The 17,200-nt window shown below is 43.6% G+C and overlaps 6 protein-coding genes across 9 annotated transcripts in view; 3 read left to right on the plus strand and 3 right to left on the minus strand.

Annotated features, from left to right (window-relative positions):
* Positions 1-6,846, plus strand: part of LOC115622333 (brain-specific angiogenesis inhibitor 1-associated protein 2) — a 40,460-nt gene extending 33,614 nt beyond the window's left edge. Inside the window, exons 4-14 of one of the 4 annotated variants that reach the window (XR_003995338.1) lie at positions 133-216; positions 298-359; positions 724-921; positions 991-1,056; positions 1,133-1,426; positions 1,494-1,695; positions 1,773-2,440; positions 2,515-2,672; positions 3,750-5,209; positions 6,065-6,361; positions 6,417-6,846. Coding sequence is in view for 2 of the 4 variants with exons in the window: in XM_030516243.1 (XP_030372103.1) it covers positions 133-216; positions 298-359; positions 724-921; positions 991-1,056; positions 1,133-1,426; positions 1,494-1,695; positions 1,773-2,440; positions 2,515-2,672; positions 3,750-5,208 (3,191 nt within the window). In the remaining 2 variants the exon portion in view is untranslated. The remainder of the gene's footprint in view (positions 1-132; positions 217-297; positions 360-723; positions 922-990; positions 1,057-1,132; positions 1,427-1,493; positions 1,696-1,772; positions 2,441-2,514; positions 2,673-3,749; positions 5,210-6,064; positions 6,362-6,416) is intronic. The other 3 variants (XR_003995339.1, XM_030516243.1, XM_030516244.1) reach the window with 3 other exon arrangements.
* The window catches only part of LOC115622337 (ubiquitin fusion degradation protein 1 homolog), a 58,283-nt gene extending 50,830 nt beyond the window's left edge, over positions 1-7,453 (minus strand). Inside the window, exon 1 of the mRNA XM_030516248.1 lies at positions 7,310-7,453. The gene's annotated coding sequence lies outside the window, so the exon portion shown is untranslated. The remainder of the gene's footprint in view (positions 1-7,309) is intronic.
* A 114-nt stretch (positions 7,454-7,567) lies between these two features.
* On the minus strand, positions 7,568-8,100 carry LOC115622339 (COP9 signalosome complex subunit 9 homolog). Its single transcript, XM_030516250.1, has 2 exons — positions 7,927-8,100; positions 7,568-7,797 (listed from the first exon to the last, which is right to left on the minus strand). Exons 1-2 carry the CDS (start codon positions 8,005-8,007, stop codon positions 7,654-7,656), a joined length of 225 nt encoding a protein of 74 aa, XP_030372110.1. The 5' UTR covers positions 8,008-8,100; the 3' UTR covers positions 7,568-7,653.
* A 102-nt stretch (positions 8,101-8,202) lies between these two features.
* On the plus strand, positions 8,203-8,823 carry LOC115622993 (UPF0587 protein GA18326). The gene is made up of 2 exons (XM_030517154.1): positions 8,203-8,471; positions 8,526-8,823. Exons 1-2 carry the CDS (start codon positions 8,222-8,224, stop codon positions 8,762-8,764), a joined length of 489 nt encoding a protein of 162 aa, XP_030373014.1. The 5' UTR covers positions 8,203-8,221; the 3' UTR covers positions 8,765-8,823.
* Positions 8,824-9,235: 412 nt separating this feature from the next.
* Positions 9,236-11,142, plus strand: LOC115622981 (putative Dol-P-Glc:Glc(2)Man(9)GlcNAc(2)-PP-Dol alpha-1,2-glucosyltransferase). Its single transcript, XM_030517133.1, has 3 exons — positions 9,236-9,609; positions 9,671-10,141; positions 10,201-11,142. The coding sequence occupies exons 1-3, from the start codon at positions 9,457-9,459 to the stop codon at positions 10,924-10,926; spliced, it is 1,350 nt and encodes a 449-aa protein (XP_030372993.1). The 5' UTR covers positions 9,236-9,456; the 3' UTR covers positions 10,927-11,142.
* A 66-nt stretch (positions 11,143-11,208) lies between these two features.
* LOC115622980 (protein wntless) lies at positions 11,209-13,510 on the minus strand. The gene is made up of 2 exons (XM_030517132.1): positions 12,090-13,510; positions 11,209-12,034 (listed from the first exon to the last, which is right to left on the minus strand). Exons 1-2 carry the CDS (start codon positions 13,390-13,392, stop codon positions 11,655-11,657), a joined length of 1,683 nt encoding a protein of 560 aa, XP_030372992.1. The 5' UTR covers positions 13,393-13,510; the 3' UTR covers positions 11,209-11,654.
* Positions 13,511-17,200: the final 3,690 nt, after the last annotated feature.

The following is a 17,200-nucleotide window of genomic DNA, read 5'->3' on the forward strand; positions in this document are numbered from 1 at the left end:
TATACATATATACGTGTGTGTGTGTGTGTATCGCATAATTCCACAATAATTGCTAAATATGCAACTGTTAACGGTTAACTAATCTGAAATGCATTTCGTGGCATTCCTTGGCATTTCGTGCAACACAAACAGGTGCCGCAACCGCTTCGCGTCTATTCAATGAAGCATTGGCCAAGATTGCAATGAACGCCCAGCAGAGCGGAACGGGCGATATTGGTAAGACACATTTCGGCCATATTCGCGCATATTTTAACCACTTACCAATGACTTTTATTTTCACTTATTCTTCATGCATAGGTTCAGCTTTGATGAGCGTTGTGAATGTCAACAAAGAGATACAAGAACAACAAATGAACATTGTAAGTTAAATATGTATAACAATAAATAAATATAATAAATAAATAGTTAGTATCTAGGGCATTATATTGGAGCACTATACAAGTAATGGTGAACAACAACAACAAGTGTAAAGAGTAATTACGTTTATTTGATGTTTGAATTAGCATTGTCAGTGGAAGAATATTAGTATTAGCATTGAAGATAGCAACCTCGAGGTCGTAAAGTGTTGAAGATTATGGTAACACAGCCTAATCTAAATAGTTCCCATATGCAACCCACATAGCAGGCAGATAGGATTTGTAAGACATGACATTTTTGTGAACTTTTCATACACTCTTTCTTCAGTGATAATAATAAGTTCTGTCTCTGTACAATTCTGTTTAGCTCAAAGCCTTTTATGTTGATTTACTCGTGCCATTGGAGACGAATTTGGAGAAGGACACAAAAGTGGTGCAGCATGAACAAAAGAAATTTATGCAGCAGCACAAGGTGCGAATGGAGAGCTATCAGAAGGCCGTCTCCACAATGAAGAAGCAGCGCAAGAAAAAGGCGACGCCCGAGAATACAGAGAAGGAGCTGAGGGTAAGAACAACAGAAATGGCGTCCAATGGTCTTACAACTACACTGCAATTAAATGTGTGAACATTTCAGAGTCTGCAAGTGCTGGAGGACCAGAAGAAGAAACTGGATGTCTTTAGCGATCAGAGCTACAAGAATGTAAGTGCGTTGTGTGTTCTTTCGTAAGTCTTTTGTTTGCCCTGCCCAGAGATATGATGCAAAACTTCCGCTACAGGCCATGACACAGGAGCGCAGGCGGTACGGGTTCGTCTTGGAGCGTCAATGCTCAATCGCCAAGCACTGGATGGCCTATCATACCACCGGGAAAACAGTAATTGATAATAATTTAGAAAATTGGCAAGAAATTGCCGCATCACGTGAGATCATTCCAACGGCCGCGTATGAGAGCGGTTTCAGCCACAACGGCAACAGCAACAACAGCAACAGCAGCAACAACAACAGCAATATCAACAACAACGCCAACAACAACAACAGCATAAGCAACGGCATTGGCATGTCCAGACGTCTGGTGAGTCATCGCTATAGTCATCGCCATCAAATCAATTGGGCGCTAACAACTTTGTTTACCAACCCAGGAGCGCATCAAAGACACGGAAGATCAGAGTCACGGAGCTCAGCTGAAGAAGTCGCGCAGCATCGACGCACCCTACGGCGATATGAGAACGCTGCACGAACGTGAGATCGGCGGGGGCGCTATGGCGCACTATGCCCAGAATTCGCTGCCACGCGCCAAGTCCGACTTCAATCTAGCCCTAGTGGGCACAGGCCCGTCTGCAGGTGAGTTGCGAAACTATAGGAAATTGGGTGCTTTATAGAACGACTACGAGTAATTATGCAATTATGTGTCTCGTTAGGCAACAAGCATGGCAACCACAGCATCGAGGAGCAGCACAACGATCAAATTGGCGCCAACGGAGGCGGCAATCAATGGGGCGGCGATCAGCGTCCGCTGGTCAAGGCCCTTTACGCTTACATGCCCTCGGGTGAGAACCAATTGTCGTTCGAGGAGGGCGATCGCATAGCGCTTGTCGGTGGCAAGGCCAAGGGCTGGCAATTCGGTGAGAATCTGCGCACCCAGCACTTTGGCTGGTTCCCAGTGGCCTACACCAATGCGGAGACCACTGAAGGCGTTAGTGGGGGCAAGAAATTGCTGCAGCACGAACGCTACGAGAACTTGCACTACGAGCGCAACGGGGCGGGTGCTCTGCGTAGTTACCATCACGATCAGTACTTGTCCGAGGCACAGCTGGAGCTGGAGAGCGATTCCACATATCGGCGACGCAATCACAGCGCCGAGGAGTCATCGCCCACACGCATGTTCGGCGACACCATCAAGCAGCAAAAGAAGTACCGCCCTTCGTCGGGCGCCAATCCACGGCCCGGACCACCGCCTACGCTGCCAGCGCCAGTTCCGAACGCTCCGAGCTCGCGCATGCTAAACGCCTCCCAGAGCTTCTGTGCCACGAACGGAGTTACAGCGGCTGTGGAGCGACGCAAGCAGAAGCTACTGAGTGGTGCACAGGTCTGCTCGATAAACCTACGATGTCGTATTGGACATAAACTCTACTGATATTGCACTTCACTTTAATATTGTAGAATTCTATGAATCATCTGAATAATCCATCTGGAAAGTCCGCAGCAGCGGCTAAAACATCGCTGCACAGCAGCAACGACAGCGGCTTCGCCAACGAACCGCCACCACAGCCAGAGGTGGACTACTCCGACGAGGAACCATCACAACGGGTGCCCATACGGTAGGTATCATAAGCTCCCTAGTTTGTTGTCGTTTCCGTTATTTCTCCAGCAGCTAGTTGAGCAAAAGAAAAAATCTTGCGATTCAACAGACCCCGATCCCATTTCCAAATACGAAAGAGAAACCATAAACTAATAAATTCTTTATAATTAAATGAGAAAAAGAGGAAAATATTATGAAGCCTAATGAAGAAATCGTTGTCTTATTGAAAGAAAATTATTAACTTCATTATTCTTCAACTCCAGGAATTTGAGCATGAAATTAGAGCTTTGTACATAATCCTATATAATTCCTGCAAAACTATTCAAATATCTTTGTATTGAATAATATTTGTTGATGGGCACACGTTTAACAAACACTATTTAAACAAATCAAAAAATTATTAACAAAGATTAGGGTCCAAGAAATTTGGTTTCATCCTTCTATTTTCTTCTTGAAAATACATATATACTATATAATATATATACCATTTTTAAACTGTTAAACACCGGGTGTGAACTCCAAAAATGTTCGTAATCGTAACATAAGAGTATATACATATGTACATACTTATATGAAGATTAACATATTGCCTTTCATCTATAAAAATCTGATTGAATTTTAACATCGAGCGATTCCAAAATTTCGAAAATAAGCTTGAGAGTATATAACGGGAATTACACATTACAAATTCGCACTGATTTCTTTGCTCGACAAATGCAGCTAAGCTCAATGCTAGAAATAACTCTGCATAATCCAAAAAGGATGCTTTGCCTTGCTGTCACTAATCCCCGCCAGTCTCTGGCCAAGCACACTTGCACGCCACTTAATGCCAAATGCCTGATTATTAATGTTGTTTTTTATTTATGTTTCCGTGCTATTTTGTTTCTTTTTGATTTCATGTATCATCATTTCTTTGTTGCTACTCATCATCGACACATCCTTTGTGTTAATGTGCCCAACACGCCCAAAACATACACACAACCACAATCACATCAACCACTCAACCAACATTACAACCTCAACCTCAACAACCACCGCAATCTCTGAATGTATTGCTATCGAACCAAAATATCCGATCAAATATTATGCTAAAAAGTCGACGCGCCGACACAAACACACACACAGTGCCTAGGGACGTGGCCTCCTGGACACTAAGCCGTAACTTCCGCAACAGCGTGGACAGTCAAATCGATGACAAGAGCCTGCATCGGTTGAGCCGACAGAGCGGCGGCAAAATGCGTTATGATCTGATTGCATCCGATGATGAGATCTTGCAGGCATCCAGTGCGGGACTGAAGCGCACCAAATCCTTCTGGAAGTTTGGTGGCGGTCGCAGTGAAGACATTCTTGCGGGCATGTCGTTGTGGCAGCATCGTGACTTAGTGGCGGCTCCCAATCTGGAGGAGTTGCGTGACGACGAATACAGACGTGGCTCCCAGCTGGAACGTCGCTCCGATGAGCTGAACAATGACAAGAACGGCACACTGACCAAGTCACACAATTCGAACTCGTCGCAAGAGAAGCGACGCAAGGACAGCATTACAAGCACCGAAAACTTTGGCGATGACGATGAGAACATCTATGGCGTGACTCCGGTGGTGCGTGAGCGAAGCAGCAACCACAACTACACGCCCAAATCGCGCATGAAGATCATGAAGACCATCGAGATTGACATTGAGGAGCCGACGGAGAGCGAGCGTATGAGCACAATAAAGCGTGGACAGTTACAGCACCAGAACCAGCAGCCACATCAGCAGTATCAGCAACAGGAATATGGGCGTTCGGACACCCTTCGCAAGCTGGAGAAACAGTCCTCGTCCACGCCTCAGCCCAAATCACAGACGCTGACACGTGCCAAGCAGGCACCACAGCAGTTTCCACACTCCACAGATGAGGGGGAGAGCGACGAACACGGCACACTGAAGCTAAGCGATGTGAACAACTTCTTCGATGACATGCAGAACGACGTAGGCGTAGGTGGTGGGGGAGGCGGACACGGCCTAATTATGAAGACAGTGAAGCGCAAGGACATACTTAAGCAGTACTACACCAGTGAGGACGAGTCCGACGCAGAATTGAAGTCGACCAGCTCTGATCCCTACGACTGCATTGTCATCAACGATCATCTCGTCCGCAAGGACGACAAGCTGCGTCGCCAGCACCACCAGCAACTGCAACAGCAGCAACAGATGGAGTTCCAGACCTTTCGTTCGTCCACGCTCTCCACCACGGCATCCCAGTCCACCAGTACGCTGAAGAAGTCGGGCGAAAAGCTGCGCAATGGCGGTGGCAAGCAGCTGGCCAAGGAGCAGCAGGATAGCCACAGCAGCAGCACATTGACTCGCAACTCCACCTCAAACTCCACAGCACCCACTGCCACCATATTGCCCCGCACCCGCCTGCTCAAGACCAGCAGCACCACGCTGGAGCGCAACTCCAAGACGCATGCGAACAACAACAAGAGCTATGGGCCGTGGTACGATTTCTGGGATCAGCAGGATCAGCACCACCACGGCATCGCCGGCCAGAAAGCAACTAGTGCGAAATTGAAGTGAGGTGCGTTGGGGGATAGGGGTTGAGTTTCACCGTTTTCTTACTGGAGAAGAAAATGCGCTGAGCGTCGCTGCGGTATCGGGCGCAACAAACAGGGAAATGTTTACTAAGTCTACATATGTATGTAGGTACAGGCAGGCTCAAGAAAGAGTATTGAGGAATAAATTGTAGTCGTGTGAGAAAAAGAAAATACATACTATATTTTGCAAACCTTTTTATTATAATTAAATATTTTCTACCCAGATGCGAATATTATCAGTTTTAATTTCCCATACAGACGACAAATTTCCTTTAGAAAAGGGAAATTCATTTTTCAACAAGCATGTTGATTATGCTTTTATTAGCAACTTTATTTATCGGATTCACATGCATATACACCTAATTCTGTTTTTAAACGGTATTTTTTACACGATTTGGATATAAAACGGTTTGAAAATTAAATCAATGTCTTTTTTTTACACGGTTGTTTCTGGAACCAATCTACCGTGTAAAAACAGAATTAGGTGTACTTAGTATGGATGTGCTGACAACATTTTTCAGTTTCCGTTCGCAGCATGCTGCTAACAATTGTGTTCGGAAGATTTAATATATTTTGTGACTAAATTGATTAACAATTATGAAACTGTACACTTTAAAAATGAATGTTAAATGATCGTACAGTTCTGGTACTTAGAGTTTCTCTCATTTGGTGCATAAAAACGCACATACCGTACCTATGTATGTATGTTTGTTTCGTACCTTTGATATACGCTTCCACTATTGTTACATCATATTTCATACATCCTTAAAACGAATTAGTCGCACTTTTTTTGATGATACACGTTAAAGTACTATAAATATTATGTATTATACTTTTAGCAAGCGTGGTACCTACCGAAATACTTCAATAGATTTCTGAAGACAAGCCTCAAAAGCAACCCTGTATAATAAAGTAAAACCCTCCCAAATACACCAACAACAACAATATACTATATTAGCTTTATAAGCATATATGTATGTATGTACAAGTAAATACATATGTACGTAATAAGTTGCGCTTATATATGCATGTATGTATGTACGTTGCTTTAAAGTGTACAAATAAAACACATGTATGTATATATATATATATATGTATGTATATTGTAAACGCTCCCTATTGTGGCTCTCCAAATTGTAAGTTTAATTCCCGCACTCTTCTTCTACTAGTAAAACTTCCTACTTCTTGCAGCGCCTCACAATTTGCAACAGTGAAGTTGCGTCACACCAAAACCAACGATCGCTCGGCCCCGATGATCTATCGGAGCGTGAATAAGTAGCAACGACAGCGAAGAGTGGACTTTTTATTATGAACCACTGACAAAAAAAAAGTACTTTATCAAAAATCTACATCTTCGCCTACCAACAATTTCCATATGCACTACATTTTTAATTAAATATATAGATATAGTATCCATATATATATATATAATTTGTTCTTAGCGTCTCGCTGGGCTGTCAATAGTCTTTTCATGAAAACTACAGCTCTGCCTGGCTCAAGCCTGGATTTTTATTAGTCATAAGTTGTAATGTTTGTTAAATCTTGTGTGTGTATTTTAAAAAGAAACACTTATGTAATTATTACGCCGAATAAAGTAAAACTTTAAAAACTTCCCTTAAAACCACTTCTTTATTTGTTGAAATGTGTGTTTCCTTTCCAAAAATAAGTGAGTATCATTTACTATAAATAAGTATGGCATGATATCAGGTAATATCCATTCGTGATTATTGAAACAGATGAGCTACCATTTGTAGTCATTTCTTGATAGACTAAATGCCAAAAATAGAGTAGAGGTAATGTCAAGTAATTAAACATGCATATATAAAACTTATGTTCTTGAAAAGGTTGCATTCAGTTATACCAGTTATAGAAATTTGCCTTTGTTATTAAAAAATATACATAGCTACACGTATGTTTCTAATTTGCAATGAACCACGAGCAAATTCCGTCTAATTTTTTTTTGAAATACGATTAACAAAAGGGAATTGCATTGAGCTCTTTGTTTGATGTATATGGTAATTTGTTTGCAGTCTATATTTTTCTTATACAAATCAAAAAATAAGAATAGAGATTGGTCTACATACCGAATTTGGTTAATGTAGCCTCAACATTTTCCGACATCCAGGCGTTCATCCTGATGTACGGACAGGCGGGCGGTTCCATTTGCATCGTCATGCTAATTCCCTCTGCCTGTTACATACATATGGACATACATATGTATGTATGTACTTTGCGCCTTTTTACGGGTACACGATATAACAAAAGAAAAAACATTGCCTACTTTGATATCGTTTAAACAGCTCTATAGCTTTCCGTAGCTCCAAGAATAAAAAACTGCCGAGTAATTTTTAAGAGCTTAATACAAGTACAAGACTCTTTTCATTAGTTACTTCCAAAAGAATTATACATATTGTAATTGCTACAGGATTTACTTTTTGGCGCTATCGTTATCGGAGGCGATCTTTGTCCAGTTGTCCTCATCGAATAAATCATCAAAATCATTGTAGAAATCGGCATGGACATGTTTCTCATTGGTGGGAAGATCCATCATCATGCCTGTGGCACTACCGGACTACAAAAAGCTTATGTTATCCCAAATGGAATAAATATTTATGCACATATGCATGTACATACATACATACAAATGTAAATATGTGGCTATGTATGCTGCGGCTGGCATACAGGAATAACAGCAACTCACCTCTTCCATATCCATATAGCCCGCTCCTTCCGGAAACATTTCATCGACAGCCAGTGATGGCTTCAGGTTCACATCCTTCATTGTTGTGTTTGTATCCGTTTTGAAGCCGTGTATTTATGAAAATTTGCAACGAAATAGTTTTGTTTATTTACGAGCTCTTCACAAAGACGAATCGTGCTGCCAACTTGTATAATAAAAATGGCGTATTGGAGTTCCAAGTGGCAACGTTAAAAACAGCTGTTAATGACGAGTTGCAAATATACAAAAGTTAGCCATTATAATAACACACAGGAAAATGCGTGTGGGCTTGCAAATTTCAGCCACGTTGGAGAACATTGAGAAACTCGAGACGTCACATCCCGAATATGCCTTCTTCGTAAAAATAATTTGCACGAACTGTGGCGAGAAATCGGATAAATGGCACGATATTACGGAATCGGAACGTGTGCAGCAGGACACCCGCAATGCTGCTGGATTTAACTTTTATATGAAATGCAAGATGTGTGGACGTGAGAACAGCATAGATATTGTGGATAAGTCAAATGGTAAGTGGACGCAAGGGGGTTAATCACACTTTTCTCAACTGTCTTATATTTTAGTGGCCTATACTGTGGACGATGCCGGCAGTTTCAAAACCATTGTCATTTTTGATTGCCGTGGTGTTGAACCAGTGGAGTTTTCTCCACGCACCGGCTGGATTGTGCATAGCTCAGAGAATGGTCAAACGTTCCAGGACGTGGACTTATCCGAAGATGATTGGGTCGAGTACGATCAAAAGAATAACAACTCAGTAGGGGTTTACGAATTTGCATCGAAATTTATAAAACTTAAAAAATAACGTATTTGCATTTCGTTTTACATTTTCTAATAAAGCAAATCTGAATATTAATGCTTCAATGTAGATTTGTGTTCTTGGATAAGATCTGATAAGCAAACACAAACACAGAGCATAAAATATATAAGTATGAGTGTTTATACACTCCAATACTTATGGTCTCCGAATTAATACAATGCGTCTAATTCAATTGGTTGATGTGGCATTCAGAACTGCTTCTAACTACAATTGCTTTAATTGTAGGTTAGAATGGCCGCGTTTCATCGCAAATAATAAATTTGAAATTAAAATATTTTAAATATGTATGCATGAATTTAGAATTTCAATGACGGAAAACCGACTTTGATGAGCTGTCCTTAATAAGGATGTGCATTTTAAATCATTGTGAATTAGCGGGCTTTAGGTTCGAATTGTCGATATTCTCTTAATGAGATATCGGTACTAGTTCGTGTGTTCATATGAGCTGTCTTGTTCATGTACCTAAATAACAATTGAGCTCCAAAAATAAAAATAATTGAGTTTTTTAACTTTGGTTCTCCTTCATTTTGGATGCAAAGCTGAGCAGGATAAAGGAGCAGCGTCCAAAGCGCTCGCGATAATTGCACGGCCTGTCTGCATTTGCGGATATTGCTCTTTTAACCAGGAGCCGGTACCGGCATCCCCGAATGAAAACAAATAGTTAATGTATATTTAAGATGCACGGATCTTGGAAACTAGCTCTGCCCTTTGGCTTTGTTTTGTATTCGTTGCCGTTGTTTTTGCGCGTAAATGGCACTTCGGAGTATGTAATAGACGAGGAATTTCATATTCCTCAAGGTCTGGCATTTTGCCGCAAGCAATTTGATGTGGTAAGTTGGAACAAGTGTGTGGCAGGATACAAAGTGATATTAAATCGAGCATTTTGTGAAGTGGGACACCAAAATCACCACCTTTCCAGGTCTGTACCTCATCGCACTAGTGCTGAACCCCTTCGATTACTGTACGGTGACGGGCCTCCGTCTGCTGAGTCTTATCGGGGCGGGCATTAACATTCTGCTGCTCTACAAAATTCGACGTCGCACGTTGGCCGGCACCGGTGGCAATTCCTTTGCCGCTCATGAGGCCATCACATTATCGGTACTGCCGCCACTGTATTTCTTTAGCCATCTCTACTACACAGACACCTTGGCACTCACCATGGTGCTGCTGTTCTATAACTACTGGCAGCAGGAGGCCCATTTGCCTGCCGCGGTATTTGGTGCGGCTAGCGTGCTGATGCGCCAAACGAATATTGTGTGGGTGTGCATGTGTTGCGGCATCACAGTGCTGGATACAATCGTGCAGCAGTGTGCCAAGGAGCGACATTTGCGTGCCGACCAGGTGTCTCTGCTAAACTCTCAGGTTGGTGAGCATTTTGTAATGTAAATTGGATATTTGAACTAATATGTTCTTTTTAATAGATGTGGCTTCAGTTGCTCAGTAGTCCGCAGCTGTTGTGCAACTGCATACTGAAGATATTCGCAAAATGTTGCTTCTATGCTTCCATTATATTGCCTTTCATTGGTTTCATATGTATCAATGGCTCTATTGTTGTCGGCGATAAGAGCGCGCACGAGGCTTCACTGCATTTGCCACAGCTCTTCTATTTTGCCGTATTCGCGGCTGGCTTCAGCATCTCCAATACACTGCGCCAACTGCGTCCAGCTGGGGAATTGTTGCGGCGCCACCTGCCCCTTACTTTCGTTGCGTGTTGCACCATTGCGGTGATTGTGCACTTGAACACAGTTGTGCATCCGTATCTGTTGGCCGATAATCGTCACTACACCTTCTATGTTTGGAGTCGTCTGTACAGCCGATACTGGTGGTTCCGATATGTCATGGTACCTCTCTATTTGTATGCGTTGGCACTTATATACTGCGGTCTGCGGCACATGCGCGACAGCTTTAAGTTTATGTTCGTGGTGGCTCTGCTACTGGTGCTGTGCTTCCAGCGTTTGCTGGAGTTGCGTTACTTCCTGGTGCCCTATGTGCTATTCCGATTACACACAAAACCGGCACGGAAGGGCTATGCGGAATGGCTGGAGCTGGGTGCGCATTTGCTTCTTAATGTCGTTACGTTTTATGTTTACTTCACGAAAGAGTTTTACTGGAAAAATTATAGCACGCCACAGCGTATAATATGGTGAAGCGCAATATCTTATCCCCTTAAGCATTTACTTGACTAGTCCTTATATGTTGTTAGATTATGCAGTAATCTAAGTTTTAATAGAAAGAATATGATTTACTTTCATGCCGGTACCAAAGCAAGAGTATCGTAATTCTTTCCAGGTTCAGTAATTCCAATTTAGTAATAAAATTTAAGAAATACTATCGTTCTTCAAACAGCAACAACAATAGTAATTTGTTTGTTTTTGGATGTTTCAATATACTAAAAGTCGGCATAAATAGAATATTGCTTTCCTTTATTCGTTGCATCACTACTTGAATGAGAAATCGCTCTAGTTTTAGTTTACAAAAACGAGCAAGATTTGTAAAAATTTGTCACTTTAAAATGCTAAGTTATAAAATCTTACGGGCTAATACATAATACTGGCAAGAGATATACAAATACCGGTTTGATTAGAGTACTTAAAACATTGACGTTACTTTGAGCATGAGAAGCACTATAAATATAAAATATATAAATATTTGGCTCTTCTAAGATAATATTGAATAAAAATATTATTTAGAATGCAAAAACTAGACAAGAAATGCTAATTCCAAATAAATGCGCGCTATTTGAGCATTAAATAACTGCCGAATGTATTACATTTCACATCAATCTTAACGCAATTGCAAAATTGGTGAAAATGTACACACCGCGCTGGTTGCTCATCTATCTTTATCGTGGGTTGTTCGTGCAGAGCCTTCACCATTAATCGAACGCCACTTTGCGCGTGAACGAAGTAAGCGATGATATCTCACTGGGATTCGAGTCTGAGGGCAGATTGCTAAATTCAATTTCCTCGCTTGCCGCAGAGGCAACAATGTTCTCATTTGACTGTGTGGTCTCATCGCTGTGATGCATCGACGGCCACTGCTTGTGGCTGGGGGCATACAGAATGAGCAGAGCAAAGATATAGATGTTCCACATGCCATAGACACCGGTGAGAAAGGCCGAAGTCAGTTGAATTTCAATATCTTCATCCCATTTCCAATGACCCTCGGCCACTTGGCCCATTATGAAACCAGCAACAGTAAGACCAGCGCAAAGCAACGTGGCTAGCATGAGAAATTTGAAACGATAGATGAGGCCTGCAAAGAAAGTATACGTTAGTATGTTCAATAAATAGGTGGGCTTCTATTTCACCTTCATAATGCAACCGACGAGCCTGTGACATGGAGGGCAATGATGTGCGTTTGTCGCCAATGTTCTTGAACACCTTCCAGACCATGAAGCACAGGAATAGAAAGTAAATGGCAGCCGATACGCCGGCAAGCACAATAAAGCTCATAGCCACCTTTGAGCCTAGTGGTGTGGTCCAGATCGAGTAGAAGGGATTGCGCAGCTGCACACCACGTTCGCAAATATCGAATATGAATAGCGAGACGCAGCCGACAACGACAGCAGAGAGATGCTTCCAGTAGCGCGAACGTATGGTGGACTTATTAGGCGCATCCTGTATCAACATATGCTCGCCTGCAAATACGAGCCAGAAGGAGAGCAGCATGGCATAGAAGATGCCTTGGCGTACATCACTCAACAGCAACATGTAAGGCATCTCAATGCCCAACGATAAATATTCTAGCGGCAGGTTAAGGAAAGTCAGTGCTCCTCCCAAATATATCAGCATATACTCCAACAGAGCTGGAGACCGTTGCAGAATATGAACTCGCCGCCAGAACCAAATCATTATGCCAACCACAAAGGGAAAGAGCAGGGTCTTCAGCAGCAGCCAAACTTTGGTGAAGCCGCCATTCTGGTGTATCGCCGTCAGCGTCAGGTCGTGCATGTGTCCAATGTTCAGATTCATCTGCTTGAGTGTGTCAACCGGAAATCTGAGGTTAAGCAAGTAGAAGCTGTGATGGAGAGCGCCCAATTCGAACAGCGGTATCATATCGCATGTGTAAAGCGTCTCGGATTGGCTGACATGCGAAGCATGGCAGTCCAAGTAGCGCTGCTCCACGCTGTGTGCGTACAGCTTCCAGTCGTTTTCGGCATCGCCCTTGTTCCGATAAGCCAGACGAGTGTCGATAGTAAGCTGCAGCTCTTTAGGTGCTTCCATTAAAGTAGCGCCATATGCAATATCCACCTGCAGCACTCCAATAAGGTTCTGCTGCCAGCGTGAGTAGTCGAGCACTCGATTGTCTCGCGGCAGCGGCATCTGGAAGACGTGCACAATCTGGTTGGCCAGTTTAAGATCATCTTGTTCAATCTCCTCTAACGGTACAGGTTCGCAACGACCTTCTCCGCGCGAATACAGCCAAAAATTTGTGTCGTTCTGATGATCTCTCTTATCACGGCATACAACGCCCAAAATGTTCTGATGACCAGCGGGCACAGGCGCCCGTAGACCGCCCAGAAGAAAGCAGGCTACTTGGCACAAGAGAAGGCAGCTCACCAATATGGACAGCTTCCGACCGCTTAGATTCTCAAGTATGGTGCCGGACATGGCGTTGTGAAAAGCCTTTCAAGATTACTTTACCGAAAATACACTTTGCGCGGGAGTGGCTGGAAATGTAAACAATAGCTTGCTATAAAAATACCTTCAAATACACCGCCGCCGCCAACAATAGTCTTCTGTCGGCACAACAACAAAGCGGCGTTCGTATACACAATCTTTGAGGGTTGCCACTGCGTGTCCCGCACAGCTGATTAGTAGGACAATGAGCAAAGTGGCAACTCAGAAACGATAACATTTATATTTTATTCGATAGTAGTTAAGGCGCCAAAAAAGCTGCCGGGAATAATAATCTTTTGACCGTTGTGAAATCAAATAACGCCAGAAACTATTAAAAAATAGGTAACACGTGTTACGACTACGCTTTTCCTCTTGGGCAACGCCGGCTGGCTCATCGGAATTCTCCTTGGGTGTGTGGTTCCAACCCTATGCCCGCGTGAGTCGTACAATAACCGATAACACGGTTCCTCCATCGATAAACAAAATGCCATCACTACAATAAATTCGACGCGCAATATACAAAACCGAATTCAAAACGTAAACAAACCAAAAAAACTAACATAAACTAAAAGAAACGTAATGCGACAAAAAAACAAATAAACGGATCACTCCCTCAAGCTATCCGTACGAATACGGATACGAATAAAAGGAGATTATATACGTGCGGACGGACAGAAATTGTGGCATCGGACAACTGTGTGGGATTTTGCTGTTGTTATCCCAGGCGTACCCACCCTGCCTGTATCCAAAGGCAAAATGTTTCTTGGATACCCTAAATTGGGCCGTGCTTGGGCTATTCCATGGCAAAGGTGAGTCTCCCGCCCCTACTGATGCTGCTTTAACGGGTCATTATAGACAATGCTTCCATAAAAAGAATTTTAAATTGCTTGGTTACATATGCATATATAGTACATTTTAATGCGAATAAACGTAAATATTAACAATTATTTGTGTACATGAATTTGGTGTAAAGATTATGACCGAAAATGCAATTATAAAACATAAAAAAAAACAATACGACGAAGGCTTGCCAACAGCCAATACTAATAAGCAGTGAAGTCTATGAAAATAATCTGGATCTTATGTGTGTATATAAATTGCGAATGTATGTATATGTGCATGAACATTAGGGAGGGTGTTTGCATTATTTTATTTTTTTTATTGGCAGGCGGGTACGCGGAGCACGTTGGGCTGCTGCTTTGCTGTAGCAGCTTCTACCAATAAAACGACGCGTAGGACGACTGCCTGGCAGTTGCAGCTCAAAAAAAAAGGTAACCGGCGCGTGGCCAAGGAACGGACTCACCGCTGAAACTTCCTCCGCTGCTGATGGCGCAGACTGACGTCGTTGTTGCTGGCATTAGCGCTGCTACTGGCGTTGCTGGTGCTGTCGGTGCGGCCGTTTCTGGCAGCCGTTGTCTGCTCCCATGCTGCTGGATTTACCGCTGTTGCTGGATCTGCCGGGGGAGCTGCTGGCCGCGCTATTGCTGATAGTGGCCGCTGCTGTCGTTAAGGGTGGCACCCGCTGATGATGGTGCTGATGCTGCCAATGGTGCGCTGCTACCGCTGTTGATGGTGGTGTGCAGCTGGCACTGGCGTGGACTTTCGCTGCTGGTGCTGCTCTCTTTGGCGCGCTAGCGGACGCCTTTTCCTCTCGGTCAACTTGCCACCATGTCGTTGACCGGACGGCTCCCAACCAAAAAACTCGTGCTACGACTCCCCTTTTATAGGCCGGATGCCATGTGCCTCGGATTTTTTCCTCCTTTTTCCCTTTTCATCCGTTTCTTGTAGCCTCTCGTTTCCTTCTCTCTCGAGTACCATCGGACCGCAACTCTGCGCCTGTGCGACCGCAGTTGCCACCCCGGCTCCTCGCTAGGTACCGCTAGATGGCGCTCATGCGAAATTTAAAGTTTAGCGCCCTTATCCGATGCTGCCAATTCGAGCTTTTGTCCCCGACCGGCCCGATGCAACACCACCGCAAACACCCAAGTGGGCGGACACTCGCGCACCGAAGCGATGTTTGCGCGCATCCAACGGCTGGTGTTAGCCCGTTTTCCGTTCCGAGCCCGGCGTTGTCTTGCGTGACTCCTTTGCGGCGCCCAACGTAGGCCACACCTACTCTTAGTCTTCTGGTGAGTAGCTCCAGTTGCGTTCTCCTTTCTACGCCCATCAATTCTTTACTTCTTTCTATTCACGTATATACCAAAATGTCCCAAAAACTGAATCGTCGTGGCTAGCCTGTGCGCGTTATGATGTCGATGCCAGTGTTAGACGAATCTTCCTTGGACTCAGCGTTCTCTTCTCGCATCGTCAACTTGATTGATGTACTTGCCGGTCGCTACCAGGTGGACACTGAGCTTTCGCAAGGATGCGATGACGAGATCCTGACCATGTGTGGGAATAAGCGAGTGCATGGCGCGTACCTCCAATGGAGACGATGGACTAAAGAGATGGTGTATGACACCTCGATGCGTAGCCGTACAATCGTGCTCCACCGCAAACTGTCCCCACAATTATTTAATTTTCTAATATTTATTTATTTTTTTCTTTTTGTTATGAATTCCTTTCCAGACCCCGGGGACCTCCGAAATCAAATGTAAAATTCGATAAATATATACATACATATAATAAACAACCAAATCCTCAAAACAAAAACAAACACAAAATAGTGTTATATATATATATATATATATATATATATAACAACAACAAAAATGGAAAATTGTATGGGCAAAACTATACGTAGATAATAAATAGATAATTACGCGAATAAATACGGCAATAAATGCAAAAAAAAACGTTGAATTAATGCACACACAAAAAACGTTCAAACCCAAGAAAATGTAGCCATTCATGCAACGTAACAACTTATTAAAATGTAAACAAAAAAAAAGCATTTTTCTCTAAACATCTGTATATAGGGGCTGAGACTCACACTCAGCCGGAACCCAAACACGGCTCCTAATATTACTACGCCTTCTGCAGCAATCCTGCACTATTCGTTGCCTGCTACATTTATCGCCCTGACGGCGATGAAAGGCAGTCAACAAATTAAAAGGTTGTTTCATCACGATCAATTCCTCTCTGTCCACCATCTGCTCTAGCTCATCGTGCGTATCGGTGCATCGCAGGGGACTTTACTTGTCATCCTGGGCCACCGATACTCTATGTCCACCAGGCAAACACGATGAAACTACTGCGACAGTGCACCAGCGAATTGACGCAAGAAATACAAAAAAAAACCCACAAACTGTTTCCTTCTTGGAACTCCGGACCACTATGCCCACCATCTGCGCTAGCTCACCGTGCGTATCGGTGCATCGCAGGCGACTTTACTTGTCATCCTGGGCCACCGGTACTCTACGTCCACCAGGCAAACACGATGACACCACAGCGACAGTGCACCAACGAATTGACGCAAGAAATACAACAAAAACGAAAAGCACGAAACTCTCGCATTGGAATTCCCCTATAGCACACATTGCCCAGCGTCGTTCCAAATGGCAGTCGCAAACGAAGGGCCTACATCCGCACCTTCGTGACTTACTGTCCACGTCACACACGCTTGCAATTGGTGTTATACGGGATTCCGTCCCTAGCAAACCGATCAAGCGCACCCAGCCATCGGCTTCATTTATTTTTTTCCTATCTAAATTCTCAGCCTGCGTACGGCGGCTGCCTAGACTCCTCCCCAAAAGTGGTACAGGGCCCTAAACAACTCCACCTACTCCTTGGCATTAAAAATTCAAACATCCTTTGGGCGCCATATTGTTACGACTACGCTTTTCCTCTTGGGCAACGC

This window comes from Scaptodrosophila lebanonensis, unplaced genomic scaffold, assembly GCF_003285725.1.
Source record: "Scaptodrosophila lebanonensis strain 11010-0011.00,11010-0021.00 unplaced genomic scaffold, SlebRS2 tig00000043-arrow-pilon, whole genome shotgun sequence".
In the NCBI taxonomy this organism is placed as follows: domain Eukaryota; kingdom Metazoa; phylum Arthropoda; class Insecta; order Diptera; family Drosophilidae; genus Scaptodrosophila; species Scaptodrosophila lebanonensis.

What these genes read in the sequence shown, in the direction of transcription:
- LOC115622339 (XM_030516250.1), bottom strand. Translation starts at nt 8,007, where the DNA reads ATGAAGGATGTGAACCTGAAGCCATCACTGGCTGTCGATGAAATGTTT. An exon ending in GCTATATGGATATGGAAGAG is followed by an intron (nt 7,798 to 7,926) that starts GTGAGTTGCTGT and finishes AGCTTTTTGTAG; the next exon opens with TCCGGTAGTGCCACAGGCAT.
- LOC115622993 (XM_030517154.1), top strand. Translation starts at nt 8,222, where the DNA reads ATGCGTGTGGGCTTGCAAATTTCAGCCACGTTGGAGAACATTGAGAAA. An exon ending in TATTGTGGATAAGTCAAATG is followed by an intron (nt 8,472 to 8,525) that starts GTAAGTGGACGC and finishes CTTATATTTTAG; the next exon opens with TGGCCTATACTGTGGACGAT.
- LOC115622981 (XM_030517133.1), top strand. Translation starts at nt 9,457, where the DNA reads ATGCACGGATCTTGGAAACTAGCTCTGCCCTTTGGCTTTGTTTTGTAT. An exon ending in GCCGCAAGCAATTTGATGTG is followed by an intron (nt 9,610 to 9,670) that starts GTAAGTTGGAAC and finishes CATTTTGTGAAG; the next exon opens with TGGGACACCAAAATCACCAC. An exon ending in TGTCTCTGCTAAACTCTCAG is followed by an intron (nt 10,142 to 10,200) that starts GTTGGTGAGCAT and finishes TCTTTTTAATAG; the next exon opens with ATGTGGCTTCAGTTGCTCAG.
- LOC115622980 (XM_030517132.1), bottom strand. Translation starts at nt 13,392, where the DNA reads ATGTCCGGCACCATACTTGAGAATCTAAGCGGTCGGAAGCTGTCCATA. An exon ending in TCGTCGGTTGCATTATGAAG is followed by an intron (nt 12,035 to 12,089) that starts GTGAAATAGAAG and finishes CTTTCTTTGCAG; the next exon opens with GCCTCATCTATCGTTTCAAA.